This window comes from Lepidochelys kempii, chromosome 21 (assembly GCF_965140285.1).
Source record: "Lepidochelys kempii isolate rLepKem1 chromosome 21, rLepKem1.hap1, whole genome shotgun sequence".
Taxonomy (NCBI): domain Eukaryota; kingdom Metazoa; phylum Chordata; order Testudines; family Cheloniidae; genus Lepidochelys; species Lepidochelys kempii.
The window spans coordinates 3,007,945-3,026,895 of record NC_136400.1 but is presented as its reverse complement, the minus strand read 5'-3'; the positions used below and the strand labels follow the sequence as shown (position 1 = coordinate 3,026,895).

Sequence of the window (18,951 nt, the reverse complement as noted above, 5' to 3'; positions counted from 1 at the left end):
GCTAAAAACCAACTTAACTTGAAAAGAAGACTGTTTTGGCTAAAAATTGCTCTGATGTATTTAAATACATCAACTAGGAATGGTACTCTACCCTCAGTGTCTGTCTCCAATCAAAAATGAAAATGCTACTTAAAAGTAAATGTTGATAACACAAAACACCATTTATAACAATTAAACTGCCTGAATATTGCACTGCAATGTTCAAGCCAGCTAGCCAAGAACTGAAGAAGAGGCTTGTCACCAGATATTAATACTAAGGGGCCAGAAGTGTTCCTGCAGCATTGATTGAGCTGTGTTGCCATTGTTGAGGTGGATGGTCTAGGTCAGCATCTCGTATAGAAAAGGCAGTGTTGTAGCAAAACTATTTATTTTAATGATGTTTGACAAAAGGGTGGGAAAAGGGTGATGTTGCTGTGGGCTGTCTGTAGAGAGTTTCTGCATGAAGTGGGTAGCTGACTTGGAATTAATTCTGAATAGTTGTTTCCATAATTCAGATTGATTTAAGATGCACCCAAGAATAACACTTTCATTACAAAACCTCCTGAGCAAAATTAAAATCATGCTAAATTAAAAACAGCCTCTCTTAAACCAGGGCTGATGAGCACAGCTGAGGGATGCAGGATCAGTATAATTTGATTCCTTTTGTTTTCTTCCCTGCTGCATGCAAACTGCTGTTGAATCCAAAAAGACGGATACACTTGGTATCCAAAGAAACATGCAAGTCATCCTGGATTTCTCAAAACTCTAGCATCTGATTGAGAAATAATACCACCAAAAGTACTATTTATTCTATTTCACTTAGTGCCCCCGTAATGAGACCACATTTTTTTGGTTTATTTTTATCATGTGTATTTCCTTATGGGCCAGTGTAGTTCTGCAGTGACTCCACTGGAGATTTATTAGCATTAACATCCTACCCTTCTATGGTTTTCAAGGGAAACCCCCATTGACACCTACAAAACCCCCAGGATCTTATCCAAAGTTCAGTGCAATCAACAGAAAACTCCCTTTTATTTCATGAATAAGCTTTGTATCCAGAGTTAAAAGTTCAGTAATACAACTGGTGGATTCTGTTGGATGCACCTAGGAAAGGCAACCATCACAGCAGGAACATATTGCCTGGCGGTACCCAGAATGAATACATGTAGGCTGGAAATTAGAAGACCGTTTCTAACCATTGGAGGAGTTAAGCTCTGGAACAGTTTCCCAATGGGAGTTGTGGGGTAAACCATCTGATTAGGTTTATGATGGAGCATCAGCCAGTCACCTGCCGTGGTCAGGAAGGGATTTCCCCTCCCCCCCCCCCCCGCCACACACAAATGTAATCCTTTTTATCTCCTTCCTCTGAAGCTTGAGATGGCCACAGTGGGACATGGTACACTGGACAGGCCAGTGCTCTGAGGTGGCACTGAGAAGTATCTCTCAGGACCTTAGCAGGTGGGTCTTGCTCACCACCTCAGTCTGATCACTAAATTTGGGGCCAGGAAGGAATTTCCCCCTAGGCTGCATTGGCAGGGGCTTTGCAGGGTGGGAGATGGTTCATCTCCCTCTACAGCATGCAGTGCAAGTCACTTGCTAGGATCATCTAGGTCTATTTGACCAAATCAGTTCCTTGTTTCTACAGGAGCCGTGGGCATTGGTGCACCTCGGTGCCTCCTGTTCTCTGCCTGGGGCATACAATAGTTGTCTTCCAAGGGCTGTGATGCTTGGCTCTAATTCTGGTGGCTGTGCTTGGTGTGTGGGGGTGGTGGTGGTGGCCTGTGGCAGACAGGAGGTCCAATTAAATGAGACGTTGGGTCTCTTCTGCCCTTAAGCCCTGTGAGACAACTTCATGGTGAGTGTCGTGCACATGAAGCATTCAGTAGCAGCAGCCAGAAAATTAAAAAGTTACACTCTCAAACTTACTTTGGGGGGCCAAATCCTCAGCACTCTGTCAAAGTCAATGGAGTCACACAAACATAAAACTGGTGTTGCAGAGCAGAGAATCAGGCCTGCGAATTTAACAGCCATCTTTATGGGGATGGAGGTGAGGGAAGGATGTGTTTTCTAAAAACAAAACAAGACAGTCTTTATTCATTACCAAGGGCTAAAAGGAGGTGCAAGGTCCTAGCAGGTGTAAAGCGGGGTAGCTTTGGCTTCCATGGAACTACTTTGATTTACATCAGTTGAGGATCTGATCTAGCTTTCTTCAGGAGTATTAATGCTAGTCAACTAGAACATATGTTAATGCTTTTCAAAGCCTGGCTTGGTTGATTTGTTTTTAAAATAAACTTTCCTATTAATCTAAAGCAAGCTTATAGTTGAATGTTTTACTAACATGAGCAGTTATCTTGTGCATTCTAAATTCAGTTTTATAAACCAATCTGTTAACAATGAGTTTCCAAGATTGCGAAATTACTCCATTACCTGGATTAAATGGGCAAAAAGATTTTTTTCTTTGCGAATTCTTTTTTTAAACATGATTTCTTCTGGTCAAAACCGATTTCAAATGCTAATTAGAATTTTAAATGCAACTGAGCAAATTTTAGAATGCTTTATAAAAGCTCTGAGCACTGTTCAGAGGCAAGCAGCTAACTGGCACATCACTTATGTGGGCAAAATGCTGGCATATGCCACACACTAGATATTTTGACTGGGATTTTTGGCGACATCAGTCAGGTAGGGAATTGCAAATACACTAATTAGTAACCATTCCTTCCCAGCTGAGCCAAATGACTCCTAACTTCAGTGCACCTGGGAAAGAGAGATCCTCGGAGAGGCTTAGCACTGTTCAGCTGCGGCAATGGGGGAGTGTGAGGCAAGAAATAAAAATAAATAAATTGTAAATAGAAAAAAAGAACAAAGAAGCAATTTCTCCATGTCCCTTCCTGCAATGCCTTAAAAATCAATGGCCATTAGACAGAATGGGTAGGGATGGTGTCTCTAGCCTCTGTTTGCCATTGGGCGACAGAGGATGGGTCATTTGATTCCCTGTTCTGTTCATTCTCTCTAGAGCACCTGGCATTGGCCACTGTCAGAAAACAGGTTTCAGAGTGGTAGCCATGTTAGTCTGTATCAGCAAAAAGAACGAGGAGTCCTTATGGCACCTTAGACTAACAAATTTATTTGAGCATAATCTTTCGTGCTCAAAAGCCCACAAAAGATTATGCCCAAATAAATTTTAGTCTTGAAGGTGCCACAAGGACTCCTCATTGTTTGTTTTGTTTTTTGTTTTTTGTCAGACAGGATACTGGGCTAGATGGACCATTGGTCTGACCCAGTCTGGCCATTCTTTTGATGATGATCTTGTGTCTAAATAGCCTAATCATTTTTTAACTTCAAGAACTCAAACCAAGAACCTGTGTCTTTCATCTTTGGGTGTCTTAAGGGGAGAGGCAGAAAGATGCCTATATGAGCTGTCTTAAATCTTCCAGATATACACCTCAATATAGATGGATTCCCAAGTGGAATAGAGAATATGGACAATGTGGGGACATGGCTAGGGTACCCCACATCTCTACAATACATGGCTTTTGGAATGGCTCTAGTAGCCAGACACAACTTAGAACAGCCTGCAAACTGTACAGAATGCACATTATCAACATCATTCAATCTTAATAGCATTTATCTCATAGCTTAATTTGCATACTTGGGTGCTGAATGGAATTTGGGACCCCAAGTTAGGTACCTAAACTGAGAAGTTGGTGACTTTTTTTACAAGGAAGCATTGCATAACTAGACATTATGTCAAAGTAGCAGCAATCTGAGGTTCATTTATGAAGTGCCAGCAGAACATGACACTGACTCTGTTTCCAGTGGTTAAAGCAGACTGAAACCAGAGGGCCCTCACTACGGCATCCAAAAACAAGGGGGCACGGTGGGGCCGCATTGTACCCCAAGCAATGGAGAGGAGCGGGAGCTCCCTTCTGCTTTTATCAGAGGAGGGGGAGCTGTGATAGATAATCTCAGTCAAAGTTACAGTGTGGAAGGTAGGAATGAGCAGAAACCCAAGAATTCATCTCTAACTTCGCTTTGTGTGCAGTTAGTAACATTCACAGATGTGTTGCAATAGTTGTGCCTGCCATCCGCTGGCCAGAAAGTGGAGTGGACATGTCCAATGGGCCTTGTCTTTTTCCGGACCTTGTTGTGCAGGCATCTTGCAAGCTGAGACTTGAACGGTGCCCTAAAGACCTGCTCCCCCAAGGGTGCTTTTCTGAAGCTGGTCCAGAAGGAGTCCTGCAGAGCGCGTCTTAGGTGAAGTTGCTCTTTGAGCTACTCTCTGGCACAAGACTAAGGCAAGCAATTGTAGAGCAACAGAGGTGGTTGGATCTTAGATATCAGTTAGTCACGTTATAAACAAGATGATGATAGATGGGGTGAGAGCACAGGCTTCTGTCCTCAAGACGTCATCCAGTGTTTTGATCTCATAAAATTACATAACTCTTTAAAAACTAGATCACAGTAATCTAGCTAATAGTTTATGCTAGCACAAACTAGTTCAATTCAAATCCACACAAAAAACAATGATACTAGAGGTTTGCTTTCTCTTGTGTAATATTTTACACACAGCTCCTGTAGCTTAAATAGATCTCTCCCTCTAAAACTTACAAAGTTCCATTTCAATCTCTGTGATTTTTTTTTATTCTTGTCAGTTTAAAGCACTCATTCAGCTATAATGTCTATGATTAGTATATACGGAGAACACTTTAAAGTATTCAGAAACAGTCTGTTTTGACTATCATTATATGCAGAAAGAAAAGGAGCTACAGGCAAGAGGCCATTTCATTCCGATGAACAAAGAACTAATTGTACTATGGAGCCTTATCTGTACATTGTATGAAGTAGTTTGTGCTAGGGAAGGCAAAGTCAAAGAAATGCACAGTATTTGGCAACTAAACAGATATGTGTCTGTGTAATTTTAAAAATACCAAAGCAAAACACCCCACTGCACACGATTCTCATGGGAACAGGATGAGAGAAGAAATAAATGACTGATATTCGTCATCTTGTTTAATGCACTACTGGAAGACACTCTGATAGTATGGTGAAGAGCACAGTATAAAAAATTCTAGAGAGTAGAATATAAAGGGCCATCATTTAAAAATTGGGAGCTGAAAGTTGAGCTCCTAAACCTCTATTTAGGTGTATAAATTGGACATCTTATTTCATTGAAATCCATGGGGGAAAGATTCTCAGAACCTTTGAAAATAAGGCCACTTTTATTTAGATGCCTAAGAATGGATTGAGGAGCCAAACTTTTGTCACCCAAGTTTGAAATTTTGGCCTGAGGGGTATGACTGCCACTTGTCGACATGCCAAGGGTAAAGCTAGCTGGGGTAACTTGTGAAGAGCCATGAAGATGTAGCAGCACAGACAGCATGGGCTAGCTATCTGAGCAATTACTTGGAGTTCAGGGTGGACTTGTATAGCCCTCAGTGGAACTCAGGCTGCCCTGGCTTCACTGCTCCAGTACCTGGGTAAGGAGACTAGAGCCAGCTCGGGTACATCTCCACAAGCTGCAATCGCTCCCTGGGAGTTCAGTGTAGATGTACCGATAGACTACAGTGATGCTCAAGAAAGGGGGAAAAGTCTACTTCAGTTCTTCTGGCATCATTCTGTTTGCAGATATGTTTTACATTCTTTACTTTGCAAAAAAAAGTCCAGAGTTTACAGTTGCCTCATGCTATGTGCTTTCCTAACAGCTGAATTATAATAATAATTTAAAAGTGCTATTGTTTGTTTGGACGTAATAGGCTTAGGGAAGTGTTTAAAAGCAAAAGCCGTTCAGTGGGAAATCTGGTCACCAAACTATAAGAGAGAATTCTCTAAGGCCAAATATTAAAAACTCTGAATTTTCTAGTAGGAAACCTCCCTAAGTACATGTAAACTCAGCATATGAGTGTGAATTATGAAAAAAAGATTGCTTTAGTTTATGCAACTCTAGCCCCTGGAAGCAGCAACCTCAAAAGCTTACTTTATTTGGTATAATCCTGTCAGAGAGGATTTGGCTATTCATTTCCCTTTATGAAGGTTTCAGTTCTAAACACCAGAAACACAAATCTATAACCTTAGCAGAAACAGCTGTAATATCAACAGGAGAGAAATTAAATATGAGAAAGAGTCCTCCAGGCTATATTTCCCACGCGTGTCCTATCAATTTTGCACCTGTCTGTCTGATCTCTTCAAATATTGCAACTGCTACAGCATTATTTTTACGATTATTAATCTCACAAGTAGACACAAAGAGGGCCATTTCCTGTTCAGTTAACAACAAACCATATCCTGTAGAATGATCACTGAATACCTTCAGTAAGGCGATTATCTGTAATGCCTGCTTGAGTTAGCAAACTTGTAATGCCCATTTGCAAGCAGTCAGATACATTATAGTAAATCTTAATTTTGCAAAAAGACAAAATCCCAATGATTTTGTGTAAACCTTCAAGTTGGTCAAATATGTGTCTGAATAAAAATATAGGTCCTAGTTCTCAACTGCTTTGCACCTTGTGTTGTTACATACATCTCTGCAGAGAGAATGCAGAGTAGGTGTGAAAAGCTACCAGACGATATCCGGGCCTGATTCTCCACAGCCTTGCTTCTTGTGCCCGACTTTGCCCCTGTGCAAAGTATTTGCAAGGTGGGTATAAGTGCTTGTGTTTTGCAACCACTTTGCACAGGTGTAAATGCAGACAGGATATGCCTGGGAGAGGAGAATTAGGCCCATAATAGCTCCCGAAGCCTCTGGAGCAAATACCAAAGAAACCAATATGTAACTTCACAAAGTAACCAAACTTCAGCAACCACTGTGCGTTTGTCTATTGACCGACACAAGAAAATGCAACACTTACCCAAGGGTTGTCATGGTTACAATAGTGTACCAAAAAGAAGCTGGTATGCTGGTGAATTTGCTGGCTGAAGACCCTTTCTCTGCATAAAACATCACAGTAGCAAAGATGATGATTGCCATAGTGAGGGAAAAGAGAAGAAAGCCAAGCTCCGAGGCACAGCTCTTCAGAGTGTAGCCCAGGATTCTTAAGCCTTGGGAATGGCGGGAGAACTTGAAAATCCTGAAAACCCTGAAAACCCTTAATGTCACAAAGGCTCCGCTGACGTCCTCGTTGTTAGTCATCACCAAGCCAATGTAATAGGGCATGATGGCCACCACATCGATGATGCTCATGACACTCCTCATGAACCTGTAGCGACTCGGGGCTGCAAAGAGCCTCATAAGGTACTCAACAGTGAAAATCATAACGCAAGCTGTGTCCAAGCAGAAGAAAGCCACGGCGTACCTCTCCCCACATGGAAGCTCCTTGTTCCCAGGCACTGTGCCACATGGAACGGTTTCCACCACGTTAGTGATCACTGAGACGGCAATAAAGAAGCCTGTGACGTAGTAGAACACTAAGGCTAAGGTGCTGGTGTGGGGGTTCTCAAAGGCTCGCCACATGGTCTGCCGGAGGTTCAAAGATGGCATGGAACCTTCTTGGTTGTTCTCTGAGTCATTGTCATCCATCAGCCGCTCAACATTTTCCCGCTTCCTGTCTTTGTACTCTTCATAGCAGCAGTCCCCAATGATTTCAGGTAGGATCCCATAGAAGGCAAGCTCCTCGTCATAGGCAGAAATGCACTCGTACCTTGGGTAATGCAGCTTGCCAGTTCTGTAAAAGTTTAAGATGCACCTAAAGACTTCAGGATCCCGGTCGAAAAAGTATTCCTTGGTGTCTTCATTGAAGAAGAACTCTTTCTCAGTGCTGCCCAGGAGCGTGTCCGGATACCTCTCCAGTGTAGTCCTCCAGGTCTGGAAGCGCCTCCCACTCACGTTCAGAATGATCAGCTCATCCTGCCTCTTGTTTTTCTCAGTTGGGGCCAATGGCATAGGGCAGTTGGCCACTGGCATCCATCCTATGGCAGCTGCCCTGGCAAAGGGCAACCATGCTGCTACGCCCGCCGCCATGATGGCTCCAGGCCTCGGTGTGGGAGAAGACTATTCTTCTGCTTCTAAAAGGAGTCTGGAGTCAGATCAATTCCATCTAAAAATATAATATAAAAACAGTCAATGGGGGATGCTTTGCCTTCATTATTTTTTTTTTCTAAAAGACAATATCAGGACAACCTGGATAAGAACATAGGAGCTTTATGACAACTGAGAAACTAAGCTGTTATAGCCTTCCATTTTAGAAGAATAATCATTGATCATGTGCATCTTTTAATGAGGGAAGGTTATGGCATTATTATAGATTTTAAATTTTTGAATTGCAAATGATTCCTCTTTAAATTAGCATAAACAATTTAATTTGTTTCCTTACAAACCAGACTAATCCATGATTCCACAGGTGTAATCATTATATGTTCATCTCTCTGTTTACAGCTGTCACGAAAGAATTGGGGACTCTGATGAAAAATCCTGGGAGTTCACCCAGTGGAATTACTTATTACTAAAAACCCTAGATAGATCAAGTCGGACTCCTGTTAAGCAATAAACAACCCTCAAACTACAGTGAAACTTTCATGAAGGACTATGCCAGTTGGTAACCCGCATCTCAAAAAACAAATTTAAATCTTCCATGGTTTCAGTACAATTTTATTAACCCTTAGTTAGAAACCTCTGCTAGGCTACAGATTGTTTGATGGTCCCATGAGTGGTTGCTTGAGACAGGCTTTACGGTAGTGAAATATTGCACTACTCCAATGAGCAAGAGGAAAATTCAAACTCTGCTCCCAAGGCCCATGCCCTGTATTGTTCAGGATGTCTGAGCTTCAGAGGTATGTCTGTGGTGGGGTATGTGAAAAGGAGCCCACTAAGGGTTAAACTATTAACTGTGTCTGATCAAGGAAGAGAAGAGCAAACTGGATGAAGCATCCAAACAAAACCTTGTCATCTTTCTTTTACCAGAATGTTACCTTGACTGTCTGTCTAACAAAGGCAAAAGTCTTTTAACCAAAGGGTGGAGTGCATTCACTATAATTGCAATTATTAGAGGCCCATCTAATGGAGGGAAAAGATCTCAGAGTTTGGGATACTCTGCTGTTGTAAATTGGCATAGCTCTACTAAAGCCAATGCAGCTACACTGATTTATAACAACTTAGAATCTAGCCCTGAATTTTCTTGTTCTTTTCTGTAGTCAGGCCTTTTGCTTTATTCAACCTTTTTTTGTCATTTGTCTATGGTTTCACTTCCTTAATGTTTCTAACACTACCCTAAAAATATTTGGTGACAGGTGTCACATCATAGAAGCAGTACTAGGGGACCTACCTAAAGTCTGTTAAGTCAATGGAAAGACCCACATTGACTTCAGTGGCCACTGGGGTAAGCCCTGGAAGCTTCCATAGTAAATTATTACACTAAGAAGCATCTTAATTCTATGAATAGTTCCATTCCAGTTACTGGGGCTGTGGCATTATTGATCTCAACAGGTCATCAAAATACTGAATGAAAAACAGTAGTGGTTTCACCACAGATTGATTCTGACTAAACTGCTCCCAAAGATGCTTTTTTTGTGTAGTAAGCATTAACATCCATCATTTTAATACAAACCATCTTGCTGTACAGTTTTGTTTCTAAGGACAATTGAAATCCCTGAGGCAAGCATCCTACTCATGCCAGCAGAAGTTTTATAATTAGGGTTGGTAGAATAAACTGTCGTGATGCTGCTCCCAGAAGGATGCTGTCAGTACAGTAGTGGCATGAGAACCCATATCCCACACTATTTTATTATGCAGTGTTTGCTCAGCATTGCGATGTGGTGTTTTGCTCCCTTATTCTAAAAAGTGAATTTAGTTCTGTAGAAAGTCCTTTTGTTTATCTTCAGCACAGGCAGAGCATAACAGTATAAACTTCATTCACATTGCTTTAGATGTGCTGCAATCCCCAACTGCAGAGATCACTTCTAAGGGCTAGGCTGGACCTATCCACCAAAGCTGCCACTTTCCACTGAGGGCAGTGGTGGATTTTGTGATGGAAAACTAAAACTACGGAGGGGCCACCAAGGCTACCAAAGCCTTTCTAAGCTGGTACAATGCCATGGGATGGTAACAACTTTACTCATTATCCAGTTGGGTTAAATGGTGGATAAGCAACAAGGAGATCTAGTCTACATCTCCCCTTACCCATCCCCTAAGCAATACAGACCCCTTCTATGTATTATTTTAACTAAAAAAGGTCTTATTGACACTGAGGTCATCCTACTGGAAAAGTATGGAACACCCCTCGATTTTTGCAGTAACAGGGCTTGGAAGCCTGAGTTTCTCTCAAGTCCAGTGGGGCATCTCCTTACAAACCTCACACATACGTTATAGATCCCTGGGTGCAAGTTCCAGCTCACCTCAATGCCTTTGCAGCCAAAGGCATTATAAGTGCTTAAATAGCTTTAAGACACCATAACTCATTAATAGCTTACAAAAGTTAAACTTTTTGTATTATTTTTAAAAAGTCCTTCCAGGCTGATTGTGTTTATGGAGAAATTTTTAAACTGCCACTATCTGAAATGGCCAAGAAATTAAAACACAAGAGGTGGCTGAGTATCTGTCCATAAAGGTTCGTTACTCAGTTACCATATCTCAGGGGCCTCTTCAGCAGATGGACTTACATTAGGAACTTCTATGTGCTCAGGGTTTACTTCTCAGTTGTATTATGTCAGTAGCGAAGTAGCTCTGTGTCTTAGTCCAGATACACACACACACAGAGTGGTGGAGTCCTTTTTAAAAATGCAAAAACAAAAGTTGTTTTGTGGCTAACTTTTGAGTGAGTTTGTGTAAATGAGGTGATGTGAGACGTTTATGGGAAGGTGAAGTATTTTCATCACTGAGGAATGGCTTCTTTTTGTCTCGGATCTTCAGTCAACAATACCGTCAGTGAGTAAACAGGAGAGAGAGGTTTTATCTGGGCTTGTGAACTGTGCAGGCTAAGTCCATAGTGATAAGATATAAAACATCGCATTTATTAGCACCTTCATCTTGCTGTAAACTAACCTGAGGTTCTAATGGAAATACTTCAGTGCCTATAATAGCAAGCAATGGGCTGGTGGAAATAATTTGCACAATCCACACTATTTTAAAAGTAAAAATAAACCAATATATAAGCAGGTACGTATTGTACATTGTTTATACATAAGTAAGCACATGCACATGTGTTTGTGTATTTATACATGTATTTCAATTCTTCTGCAGCAAATTTTCATGTATAATTTGAAAGAAACTAGTTAGTAAAGCCTCAGTAGCCCGCTTGTGGTATTTAGAAAAGCTTGTGTATAAGATAAAAGGATTTGGCTCTTTTGACTTAATTAAATGTCAACATCATAGAAGCACCCAGACTGTTTTTTTCCCTAAGTAACTACCCTGCCACCCAAACTGTATAAACAAAACTGCAAGCAAAGCCTCTTTCATTCTCTAAAATGACCTTTTCTCCAAGAGTCCCAGGTTGCTGATCTATCTCTCTCAGATCATTTGAGTTATGGCTAGCTTTACTGGATGATTTTATTCTAATATCAAAACACCAAACCAGCAGCACTCTTGGATCAATAATGCAGTGGAAGATAATTTTGTAGAACAAGTTTATTTCTTGTCACCCAAAGGGAGGGGAGGGAATAACCAATGGTTTTTCATCTTATTAACTGCTGCCAGCAATGTCAACCTTATTAGATGCCTCTGGACATTCTTGTGTTAAAAACCCCCACAATCTCCTGGTGTTTTCTATGGCACAAGCCGATCTGGATAACTTTAACAAAATGATAAGCTGTGCGATTCAGGATGAGACTGGGATAATGGGAGCTAAGAGGAGAGAAATGACACTTGGCACACTGTCTTTCTCCCCCCCCCCTTTTTTTTTAATCCTTTATGTGGGTCAGGCTTAAGCAGCAAAGATCTTTCATTTAAAATGCAAAATATGCCAGTCAAAGCTTCAGCATCTTCTTTCGCCTGTGTACTCCCCTCCCACCTCTCAAATAATAAAACTACCCGCTAATGTTTGCAAAAAGAAAAGGAGGACTTGTGGCACCTCACGAAAGCTTATGCTCAAATAAATTTGTTAGTCTCTAAAGTGCCACAAGTCCTCCTTTTCTTTTTGTGGATACAGACTAACACGGCTGGTACTCTGAAACCGCTAATGTTTGCAACTGATCAGTCAGCGAGAGATTTACAGCAAAAGCATGGAAAGCTACAGCAACAGGCTTAGAATAAACGCATGGAAACTTCTACCCTTCCACCCCCGACGCAACGAAAAGCCCCATCTTGCTGGATCACAGCAATGCCTTACCTTGCAAGGGAAGAAACTCTCATCCCCAAAATGCAGGGCTAGATCTAGGGGGCGTTGGGAAACCAATCCTCAGGATAAAGGGTGAATTGTGCTGTCTGCCTCTCAAATCTCTCTCTAAATGCAGGCAGGAGTAATCAGAAAGTATAATCAGCCCTGGGGAAGTAGATAGAAACGACTAAACAGCGTCTCCCTTGTTATTGCTGAGGTTGAGTGAGTCTCTGTCTCCCTCCCTCTCCCCCAAGCTTATTTCTGTGGGGCGGGGGGGCTTCTCTTTTTTTTTGCTTGTCCTTCAACTCCAGCTTTGCTCTTGCTGTCTGGTCAAGCTGGAAATGGTACCCAGATGCTGAAGAATCCGCTCTCTTGGATGTAGCAGGGATGATGGACTGAACCTGGAGTTCCCCTCCCTCCCTCGCTCCCTCTCTGAGACCCAGAGAAGCAGGCTGTAAAGCAAGATGCTGGAGAGAGGCGGTGTGAGCTAACAGAGAGACACCAGCAAATGGAGTCGTTGAATACACACCAGTCCTGACACTGCATGCTAATGTGCCCAGCACTGGGTGGGGAGTATATGGAGGAACTTTTCCGTTACCTGCTCGAGCTTTTCCAGTTTGTTACCAGCTCCGCCTGTCCCCCTCCCCGGCCCCGCCGCACAGGGGGCTCTTCGGAAGAAAAAATAAACTCTCTCTCTCTCCATCGCCTCTCTCAGGAAGGGCGTGGGAGAGGGGCCAAATCTTTCTTTCTTGGAAGCCCCCCGCCCCTCTTAACAAATGGAAACACCCACATCAGAAGCACCCGCTCTTGCCCTGCCACTCGGGTGAGTGATGCTCCGCAGCAAGAGTTAGGGTCCTTCCCCAAAAAGCAGGGCCAATACATACATGGGAGAGAGGGGCCCGGCTGCGGTGCCATGGTGCGTCATCTCCCCCGGGGGCGCCGAGGGTACTTAAGCCGGGAGCCAGGAGCTCAGTCGCCACAAGCTTCAAAGAGCCGCCGCCAGAGCGAGCCGCCCGGGCGCGCCGGGAAAGGAAGCGGGCGGCCGCAAGGCTCTTTCTCTAGCAGCCCTTGGCGCCCCAGCATCGGGTCTCCACCTTTCAGAGCGCCCGGGGGCAGCGCTGTCCCCTCCCCGCCTGCCCCGGCCTGCCCCGGGCAGGAGCCGTGGTGCCCTGCGCTGCCCTGCCGGACTCTCCAGCTCCGGCCCGCCCCGGGCAGGAGCCGTGGTGCCCTGCGCTGCCCTGCCGGACTCTCCAGCTCCGGCCTCCCCCGGGCAGGAGCCGTGGTGCCCTGCGCTGCCCTGCCGGACTCTCCAGCTCCGGCCCGCCCCGGGCAGGAGCCGTGGTGCCCTGCGCTGCCCTGCCGGACTCTCCAGCTCCGGCCCGCCCCGGGCAGGAGCCGTGGTGCCCTGCGCTGCCCTGCCGGACTCTCCAGCTCCGGCCTCCCCCGGGCAGGAGCCGTGGTGCCCTGCGCTGCCCTGCCGGACTCTCCAGCTCCGGCCCGCCCCGGGCAGGAGCCGTGGTGCCCTGCGCTGCCCTGCCGGACTCTCCAGCTCCGGCCTCCCCCGGGCAGGAGCCGTGGTGCCCTGCGCTGCCCTGCCGGACTCTCCAGCTCCGGCCTCCCCCGGGCAGGAGCCGTGGTGCCCTGCGCTGCCCTGCCGGACTCTCCAGCTCCGGCCTCCCCCGGGCAGGAGCCGTGGTGCCCTGCGCTGCCCTGCCGGACTCTCCAGCTCCGGCCTCCCCCGGGCAGGAGCCGTGGTGCCCTGCGCTGCCCTGCCGGACTCTCCAGCTCCGGCCTCCCCCGGGCAGGAGCCGTGGTGCCCTGCGCTGCCCTGCCGGACTCTCCAGCTCCGGCCCGCCCCGGGCAGGAGCCGTGGTGCCCTGCGCTGCCCTGCCGGACTCTCCAGCTCCGGCCTCCCCCGGGCAGGAGCCGTGGTGCCCTGCGCTGCCCTGCCGGACTCTCCAGCTCCGGCCCCCCCCGGGCAGGAGCCGTGGTGCCCTGCGCTGCCCTGCCGGACTCTCCAGCTCCGGCCTGCCCCGGGCAGGAGCCGTGGTGCCCTGCGCTGCCCTGCCGGACTCTCCAGCTCCGGCCCCCCCCGGGCAGGAGCCGTGGTGCCCTGCGCTGCCCTGCCGGACTCTCCAGCTCCGGCCTCCCCCGGGCAGGAGCCGTGGTGCCCTGCGCTGCCCTGCCGGACTCTCCAGCTCCGGCGGGCGCCGGGCGCTAGCGCCGCCATCCAGCCGCTGCAGGCCTGGGGCGGCGGGTGCGCACCGGGGGTGGGGTCCTTACCCCAGCCGAGCGGGGGGCGCAGGGGCTCGGGCAGGCGCAGCTGCATCCCCCGGGCTCGGGTGTCTCCCCTCCGCCGCCCGGGCTCACCGCGGCGGCGCCTCTCGGCAGGCAGGTGGCGCCGTCCCCCCAGCCTCGCCAGCCCGCCTTCAGCACCACGGACAGCTCCGCCGGGGAGCCGGGGGACGCCCAGGGGGGCCCGGCGGGGCTGGGTCTGCCCCTCAGGATTGGCCCGGCTTGCGGGGGCGTCCCCGCCAGGATGTGAGCCCCTGCTTGCTGCGGTAGTGAGGTGAGCTGCGCCGGGCGCCCCGTCTGCAGAGCCGGCACGAGCGGGGCTTGGGGAGAGTGTCAGGTCTGCCCCCCACCCCGCTTCCCTCGGCAGTCCCCCCAACTCCAGCCAAGGTTTGGCAGCTCCCGCCCGGCTCCCACCGCAAACAGCTAGCAAAGCCCCGGTTTCCCCTCCCTCCACTCGGCAGGGTCAGTGCATGGGGCGAGTTCATCCTGCACCAGAGTGATGGACACGGCACAGGGCCCCGAATAGACTAGAACAGAATCCAGCTTTCCCACAGCCCACACCGAGTTCAGAATGAGCCCGCATCAGCCTGGTAAAACACAACTACTTCTTGGGTTTTATAACTTCTGGCAAAGCCAAACAGAAAGAGCAAACCGAAGAATTTTATGAGCCATTGCTTTCTTGAACTGAGGAGGAAAAATCAAGGAATTTAGCAGAAACAAGTGCACACAGGGGCCTAGTGATTTTGTGTGCCTCCATTTTTTAATGTTAATTTTGAGAAACCTGAAAGGGGGCCCTTTACTTTCAGAGGGTGGGTGCTTGAAAGTCTACTTTAAGTTGCTTCAATTTGGACACCCAAATCACTTTTGAAAATTTAGGCCAGGAGCTCTGGATTCCTCATATTGCAACATTGGCCCCTCCAGTCCCGGGTCCTGGCAGTGTCTAGTATCTGGTGACTCACAACAATAGAAACCCACTGCTAAAGCACCAGGTCAGGAATACCTCACAGTAACTATTCTCACCTGACATCTGCAGTAGTGAGCTTATACCCTGAAAAAATCACAATGAAATGTTTGCAAGGTAGCTGACAAGGTTATACAGAGGATGGATATCTGTAAGTTTAGAATCCAGACACCAAAGGAGTTGTTTTAGGGAGATATTAATAGATGCATGTAATATGAAACATAAGACCTAAGACCAGAAGCCAAGTGTCTTCAACAGCTAAAGAAGTTTCAGCAGAGTGAGATGTCTTGGATCTGTCCTTATTAAATTACATCAAAAATATCCTCTTAAAATGTTTGTTTCTCTACATCTTTGTCCACCAGCAAGTGCATAGCAGAAAGTTGGAGAATCAAGATAGTGAGGTTTCTACTGATTTGAATGATTGTGTTGTGATTCACAATGTCATCTTTTTATAAAACTTCCCAGCTGTCATCCTCTCTCTCATTCCTTCATGCTCTAGCTTCCCCTCTACAAGCTGTGGCCTGGCTGTGATTTTCAATAGCTTTTCCCCCATGACTCGGCCCCCTTTTAACTTTCAATTTCTATTAAAAAGCTAATTTGGGAGCTCATTTTTAATGCTCCCAATTTTGTATGTTTAAATAGAAAATGAAAGTCAAAAGCAAACTAGCTGCAAATGAAACATCAGTGAAAAACTTTCTTTCTTTCTTTCTTTCTTTCTTTCTTTCTTTCTTTCTTTCTTTCTTTCTTTCTTTCTTTCTTTCTTTCTTTCTTTCTTTCTTTCTTCCCTCCCACCTACCTACCTACCTACCTACCTACCTACCTAACTGTGGCTCTCTGTAGCACTTCACTTATAGCTAGGCCATTTTCAGCTTACACATGCACTAACAGAAACTGATAGCATTCAATTTAGAGGTTTTGTGTGTATATGTCTTTTATTTTTAAATAAATATGGCAGGCCAGTCAGGGTAAAATATTGTTAATAGCTGCAGACAGACCACTGGTGGGGCAAAGAGCAGTAGGAGTTTAGGAAACAAAAGATAGCAACAGGGAAGAGGTGGGATATGAGGGCAGGAGAAAGGAGCAGGCCTTGGGCAATTATGTTGAAAGTTGTAAGCATATCTGGAAAACAAAAATTAAAAAGGCTGTGTTTCGTGTAGAGGCGTGGCTCAGGAGACTGGAAATGGGAGATGGATTCTTTTTAACCTTAGTCTTTGAGTCCAGTACAGACCAGAAGTGACCAAAATTGCTTACCAGCTGACAGCTGTTCGGAAGCTCTTATGAAATGAGATGGTTGGCTAAGTCCAGTATCCAGTGGGACAGATGCCCACAACACATCAAAAAAGTCTCCATATGCCACAATTGCCACAAAGCCCTCTACAGTTTAATCTACTCTATCTATACAACCTATTATCACAACATCATCTCCCACCTTCACTCCATTGGGATGCCAGCCTCTACCCCCAATTGTCCCATTCTCCAACAAGCAACTTTCAAACTTTCTCCATGAGAAGCTCCCATAGCAAATCCAGTATCTTCTCCTTCTTATGCCCCTTCTTAAAACTCCCTTCTTTGATAATGCAGTCAGGAAACTGCAACCTGATAATGGCTAAGCAGGTGGCAAGTGGTGAGCACTGCTTCTGAGTGGCTAAGAATTGCACACATCCTATTATGTGTGTTACTCCATCTCCCTCACCCCAACCTGTCCTGTTTGTTCATCCCAAACATGTTTTTTGTGTTGTCTTTTAGAAGGTAAGCTCTGTGCACCACCGAGCGCAATGGGGTCCAGTCTGTTTGAGACTTTTACTGCAATCTAAATATATACAGTTATTATTGTTATTAGTATTACTGCACCCAGGCTGACAGTCTCAGAAGTGATACTGAGTGTCAAGTAGGCCATAGAGACAAAATATCTCTCTCAGCCTCTTGGCATGGTCCATCCAGGGCAACAGTGAGGAACACTGGGACTGCAGTATGTTGGGGAGTGTACACTGCTGCTGCCCCTGCTGTGCCTGTGTCAATAGAGAAAGGACATCAGCTTCAAGGTGAGCACCTGAAGAAGAAAGTTAGCCAAGGGCATAGGCCCTTTAGTAATACAGCACAGCTTAAAGTACGGCTCAACCACAGAGACAGCAAGCAGGATAAGAATGCAGGTTTAGATAATACTAGTAATACTGCCTGTTAGCCAATGGCCTCCCAGCATAGCAGAGATTACTCTGTCATAGGGTGCAAACAATTAATTTCTTTCCCTTACTTCCTTTCCCTCTAGGGCTGGGTCCAAGCCAAAATCTCACTGCTGAGCTCCTGTGAACTCTGAGAAAGTCTGAATCAGCATATGGATCCAAACATTGAGGTTTGGGCACATTTGTACTTTCCTCCCCTTACTCTATGTTCCTTTCTGATTTGAGAGAGGGGCACTGGGTTGGCACAGGGAGGGGCATACTGCATCCTATCACTTGGCCCCTCCTTTTCACCCTCTGTCAAGTCTTTCTACCCCAGATCATGTTGGTTAAAAAGTGAAATCGACCTGCTGCCAGCTGCTTTGCTGAATCATGGTTGGTTTGGAAAGAAAATCCAAAGTGGAGGATAGTCCATAGAATGATATAGCCTCTTCTACAGAGGGATTCTGCTAATTAGGGGTAGGTGGTAAGATTCATACATAACTGGTACCAGTTAGTCTGGGTTAACTCTAGAAGCTGGAAAGACCCAGCCTGAAAATCTCAGGCTGTCAAAAGACTGCACAGTTGCTTAGAGTTATGTGCATGTTAAGTGCTTTCCTGGATCACCGACTAATAGAACTAAGAAACTACTGCTCACTTTTACAGGAGTTGTGCAAGTTGCACAGCAAGATTGTGGCTATTCTGGAGACCTTGATCAAACATCAAATTATTTTTTCCCATTTGGATATAGTAGACAAGAAAAGCAAATGACAATTACTGATGTGTTTACCTTTGGCTTGAACATAAATTAGTTCTCAGGGTCATATCTTTATATTGCAAATTGTTACTGTAAACAATTAAGTTAAAATCAATCTGATTACATGTAGCTGTTATGGAGAATGAAATCATGATCAGTTACTTACCAATCCTGTGCAAATGCCTGCCCTTTTACAGTGTGTGGACAAAGACTCATACAATTGTATGGGCTAAAATACAGCATTGTTTAAGAAAGTATTCTGCTTTTTCTTCAGTGACTTGTATAACCTTCACCAAATTCCATACAACTCATATTTACGGAGCTGCAGATTAATAAAGTCAGTTCAGGAAGGCAGGTTCATTAATTATTTCATACATTGATGTGAAGAGAGCGATGGAAATTTGGATACATATTTTACCCCAGGCATCTCCTGCTAGCAGATATTTGGAAACAAACATGGAAGCTGTTTTAAATGCTAGATGAAGAGAAATTATTAAAAATAATGAGAACATCTTGAGTCAGCTAGATAACATGTCATCACTGTTTGGCAAAGCAAATGGACAG

The 18,951-nt window shown here is 45.5% G+C and overlaps 1 protein-coding gene and 1 long non-coding RNA gene across 9 annotated transcripts in view; one reads left to right on the top strand and one right to left on the bottom strand.

Moving 5' to 3' along the window:
* Nucleotides 1-14,739, bottom strand: part of KCND3 (potassium voltage-gated channel subfamily D member 3) — a 229,692-nt gene extending 214,953 nt beyond the window's left edge. For 3 of the 8 annotated variants that reach the window (XR_013634877.1, XM_073320245.2, XM_078849807.1), the window contains exons 1-2: nucleotides 12,231-12,794; nucleotides 6,825-8,009 (exon numbers count right to left, since the gene is read on the bottom strand). Coding sequence is in view for 7 of the 8 variants with exons in the window: in XM_073320245.2 (XP_073176346.1) it covers nucleotides 6,825-7,933 (1,109 nt within the window). In the remaining variant the exon portion in view is untranslated. Of the gene's footprint in view, nucleotides 1-6,824; nucleotides 8,010-12,230; nucleotides 12,795-12,816; nucleotides 14,270-14,501 lie in introns of those variants that run through there. The other 5 variants (XM_073320244.2, XM_073320243.2, XM_073320242.2 and 2 more) reach the window with 5 other exon arrangements.
* LOC140901422 (uncharacterized) overlaps nucleotides 14,220-18,951 on the top strand; it is a 103,308-nt gene continuing 98,576 nt past the window's right edge. Inside the window, exons 1-2 of the long non-coding RNA XR_012155847.2 lie at nucleotides 14,220-14,787; nucleotides 17,741-17,824. This is a non-coding gene — a long non-coding RNA (uncharacterized LOC140901422). The remainder of the gene's footprint in view (nucleotides 14,788-17,740; nucleotides 17,825-18,951) is intronic.